The sequence below is a fragment of the Pholcus phalangioides genome, unplaced genomic scaffold (assembly GCF_987345545.1).
Source record: "Pholcus phalangioides strain wild (caught in Gottingen) unplaced genomic scaffold, Ppha-v1.0 ptg000008l_1, whole genome shotgun sequence".
Classification (NCBI taxonomy): Eukaryota; Metazoa; Arthropoda; class Arachnida; order Araneae; family Pholcidae; genus Pholcus; species Pholcus phalangioides.
This window is the reverse complement of record NW_028301601.1, coordinates 55,297,660-55,302,325: the sequence shown is the minus strand read 5'-3', so window position 1 is coordinate 55,302,325 and position 4,666 is coordinate 55,297,660. Positions and strand designations below refer to the sequence as shown.

The window sequence follows — 4,666 nt, the reverse complement described above, 5'->3', positions numbered from 1 at the left end:
CCTCGAGGGCCGCGGAGCCCTTGGGAGTTCACACGGTGGCCTAGATGGTTTTTTTTCATTGCAAAAACAACAGATAGACAGCCACATTCATATACGATACAAAAATAAATACCAAAAAGACAGAATAATGAAAGCAAAACACACACACAATGCAGCTCTTAGGGACGTATTTCCTCCCCGGTTCATACTTAGGCTTTTAATAAATGTTTCAAATGTTTGATATGGAGAATTTGTAAATATAAAAATATATTCCTTCAGATGTCTGATTATTTTTACTTCTAATTTTTTATGAATTTATTATAAATGGTTGGGCCCCGTGGTAATTTGTACTCTTTTGGAAGAGGTAACTAATTGGTTTTTTGCTAAAACGTTATAATCGGGATCCAATGCATTTCATTCAAGTGTTCTAAAATATAGATCTCGGTTTTAGCGTAATCATGTTAGTTTATGAATGTCATTATAACCGAGTTTCAATGTATGCTCATGTAGGAAAGCAAAAAAATTTCACTAGTTAGAAAAATTTAATTTTTTCTTCATTGGTTTTTTTTATTGTTATCAGTGCAAAAGCGCCAAACAAAGAATTAGTTTCCGTCGCATGGAACTTCACCATACAGTTCTTCGAATTTGTCTTCTCCTCTCATTTTTTTATGGCAGCCTGAGAAGGAGAGCAATTCCTTTGTCCAGTGCATCCGAAATCCCGTCACCCTCCTTGTCAAACCACTTAATAGACAATGGAAGAGAGCAACCGCAGGTCCAGCCGAACCGTCATCAGGGAGCTCAAGCCTTTGCAATACATGATGCCTTCCCCCCCAACCTCAACCGCGTGCAACCGCGCCGTAGTCAGGTCCCAGCCTTATTTTGGCATGAACAAGAAAGCCAAAGACCATCGGGAGTATATAAAAGAAATAAAATTTTGAGCAGATTGTTTCCATTATCTAATTCATAATTAGCACAATTTTTGGTTAAAATTTTTTTTTTTGGTCATAGCAAAATGAGGAAACCATTCACACGAATTTTTGGGGGCACCGAGCCGGCTCTTCAAAAATATTGGGGGGGGCTCGGGTTCATGGGCCGTATACAAGTTTACGCCTATGGTCGAATCCCGTTTCAACGAATACTTTTCTAATCCCTCAGATAAGGGTACGTAGGAAAAATGCAAAAACCTGGAATCCCTTTATAACGAAATTTCATTACAACGAAGTGATTTCTCCGGGCTCTTGGAATCTGTGCGCCAAATTCAAGCAAACGCGTTTTAGGGGAGACGGTACACCTTTTAACATGGTAAAAACCTTCTTATGTTATTATGTTAATATTTACAATATATTATGTTACGCTATATTAAATTATATTTAGATTTATATATTAAAAATATTTCTCCATTGATTTATTTCAATTTTTTACCACATACATATATTTGATAGCAGATGCTATCCTATGTCAGTATAAAATTTTACATATCACTAATACTAGTTGTTTTACAAATTTTCAAAAAAAACAACCCCCCATTTAAAACAGTGCGAGCATAATGAAATTGCATGAAATAAATGTAAATGAATCAAAATTGAGATTCAAAAGAAAGGAAACTGTTCAGTTCGTGAAATGAGGCAAAAGACTGAATTTTATCGATTCAATTTTATTCGAAATTAAATCTTGAAAATTTGACATTTCTTTCATAATCCAAGTATTTATGAAGGGATTTCAAATCTTTTTTGACATTCTATGAACTGAATAGTAATGATAATTCATCTTTATCATATATTTATCTTTATTAGTATCAATTTTACTTTATCATACGTGGAATCTGATGTTAATGCATTCTTTCTAAAATGTATTAAAAATCAAGTATCACGGACATGTTAAAATTTTGTACTAGCATATAGTATAGCATACACAATCAAATACATGCGGTGAAAGTTTGAAATAAAGCAATGGATAAACAATATTTTTAATGATATTTGTACGTAAGAAAGTTTTTACCATGTTAAAATTAGGAGACACCCCTTAAATTAATTCCATCGAAATGTTTTCAAGTAGTAATGCAGTTCTTATACATCCCGGAAAACAATTTCTGGTTAAAAAAAAAAACGCCAAAGCAGGGAACTTTGTGCGCTCCCATGACATGAACTGTTGTAGGGATCATTTAAATACAGATAAAATGTGATTTATTATCTTCTAAATTATAAATTTGAAAAAAAAAAACCCTCTGAAACTATATTTTTTTTCACCGTGTCACAAAGCATCTAACATGCTTGGCCCTGCATATGCTGGTTACTCTGATTTGCATATTCTTTGAGAAACGACACGTCCAATTAAAATATAAAGATAGAAAATTCTTTCCAATATATCGAACCAAATTATTCACATTTATATGAAATTTTATGCTCTATCCACTCCCCAAAATTTTTCTACTTTACTGTATAAATAAATCCAATCGAAACAAAATCTAAAAAATTCGATAAAAAGTCAGGAAATACGATACCCAAATAAATAATATCGACAAAGATTTAAAATTGAAAAAAAATTAAAATTTATTACATTTTTACGACACTAAAATAAAGTAAATTACCTTCGTCATATATTGTCACACACTCGGGGTTCAGACGTCAACGAATGTCCGCAACAATAGTGTACGATTTGTATTTAGACATGGCCGTAAAACTACTCACGTACAGTTCCGGGTCCATCCCTATCAACGTTTCAGTCAAGTTCCTGGACTCGATGTCCAAGGCGAACCTCCTCAGGTACTGCACACAATTCAGCTTCAGATTTCTTGCCCGGACGAGATCAGCGACACTAAGAATGTCCGAAACGTTCTTCGAGTTGACCTGGTAGATCAGGTGCTTCTCGCACAGGTTCTTGAGCTCCTGGATCTGATACTTCTCGGCCGCCATCATCAGTCCCAGAGCGGTGTAGACCGAGCACAACTGGACTTGTTTGGTACAAGCGAAACGGACCAGCTCCATACCGACGTCGTAGTCGGTGTCGTCCATATTCACGGTGTTGCTACGTCGCTCTACCATGTCGTGTCTGAATATCGCCCGGAAGACTGGCGAACAGGAACTCAGGACGCGTTTCTCGACGACGTGGTCCCCTCCGTTGAATTGTAGGCTCACGGTCCCCTCGACTGACTCGTCGTCACTTGTGGGTTCTGGGCATTTGACTCTCTTTCGTGGTTCGAATGCTGTTATGGTGCACCTTACGGTCAGGGTCCCGTCATTGCCGAAAATATCGCTCCGGCTGTTGATGAAGTCCCTCGTTATAACCAACGAGTTTAGTTCCATCAGGTAGTAGAACTTGACACCCAACATGACCTCGTCCTCGGACGTGTAGGCTTCGCCACCCTTGGCGTCCAGCAGCACCAGCTTCTTCACGATCCACACCGGACGGGGTGTCTGCCAACCAGTTATCTCGTGGACCTTCAGCACGTACTCTAATCCGCTCTTAATCATCCTCAAGCTCATGAAGAAGCTCATCCAGGTCGGACTATTGCAACTGAACGATGGACTATGCACGCATTTATATCCTACCTGCCTGAAATCATTGATCTTCCATGCGCACGAATGCTCGTGGACTTCCTCGTACTTCTCCATAGTTTGTCTCAATTTATGCCGCGACGCGTTTACACCGGTCATCACTGAGATACGACAGAGTTCTGAATAAATTCGAGAATGATTCTGGACAATTCTAGTGAGGGAGGGAGGGGGATATCTAAAAAGCCCTCGAAGCCCTCTAGTGGACGGTAAGTCAGCCAATGACCAAGCTCATAGAGATTAACTCATTCTTAACAATAGGCGGACATTTCGTTCTGGTGGAAGCATCGTAATCAGGATTAAGTAGCAGGTGTCGTTGTAATTGAAGGTTCTCAGAAAAGTGACCTGACAGGTACACTTGGAACAGTGATAAGGACATTTTATTTTAATCTTATATACGTCAGTACCATTATCACGATCGATCAACATGCTGAAATATAAAGGCGCGTATAAATTAGTGCCCCGATCTTGCACCGTACGACCCCCTGCAGCTGGTCTAATCCGTTCGTGGGTACCAATGCTTTCATTGCATGATTCGCGCTAATGTATACGTGCCTTTATATTCCTTGCATACCCCCCCCCCCCAAGGCTGTAATGTTGAGGCCCAGGGCTCGACTTTGTCTATCATTTGTTTGTTTTTTTTGTAGTCTGTAAATCAGGGGTCTTCATCCCGTGGGGCCAAATGTGGCCCTCCGATCTTTTTTTTTTTTTGACCAGCCGACCATTTTTAGAAAACCGCTATTTTTTACATATAAAAACGATTAAATTAAAGAACAAATTATTGAAAAAAGCTCTGGTCACTCAAATCTGTGTGCTGTATTTAGAACTGAGATACTTTCCAGATTCAATAATAATGCTGTGCACTTGATACATTAGAATTGATAAAAATTTATATTTGAAGAAAAATACAGTGAAACCTCTCTTTTGCGGATACCGTTGGGACAAAAACATTCGTCCGTAAAAGAGGGGTTACTGTTGATCTCAGTATCTAAAAGCATAGGTTCATTATTCACGGGAAAATTATTATTTGGCCACAAAAGAGGGGTGACCACATCTGAGGGGGGTGTCCGTTTAGAGGTGTTTTACTATGAAGAATTAATGAGATTCATTTTCAAGGAAACAAATAATTCAAGAAT

General features: G+C 38.4%; 1 protein-coding gene across 1 annotated transcript; it reads right to left on the bottom strand.

Moving 5' to 3' along the window:
- Nucleotides 1-2,603: 2,603 nt before the first annotated feature.
- Nucleotides 2,604-3,632, bottom strand: LOC149084551 (TD and POZ domain-containing protein 4-like). The gene has a single exon (XM_089235327.1). It carries the CDS (start codon nt 3,630-3,632, stop codon nt 2,604-2,606), a length of 1,029 nt encoding a protein of 342 aa, XP_089091453.1.
- Between the last annotated feature and the right edge of the window lie 1,034 nt (nt 3,633-4,666).

Excerpts from the sequence above, each read along its gene's own strand:
- LOC149084551 (XM_089235327.1), bottom strand. The coding sequence starts at position 3,632 with ATGACCGGTGTAAACGCGTCGCGGCATAAATTGAGACAAACTATGGAG.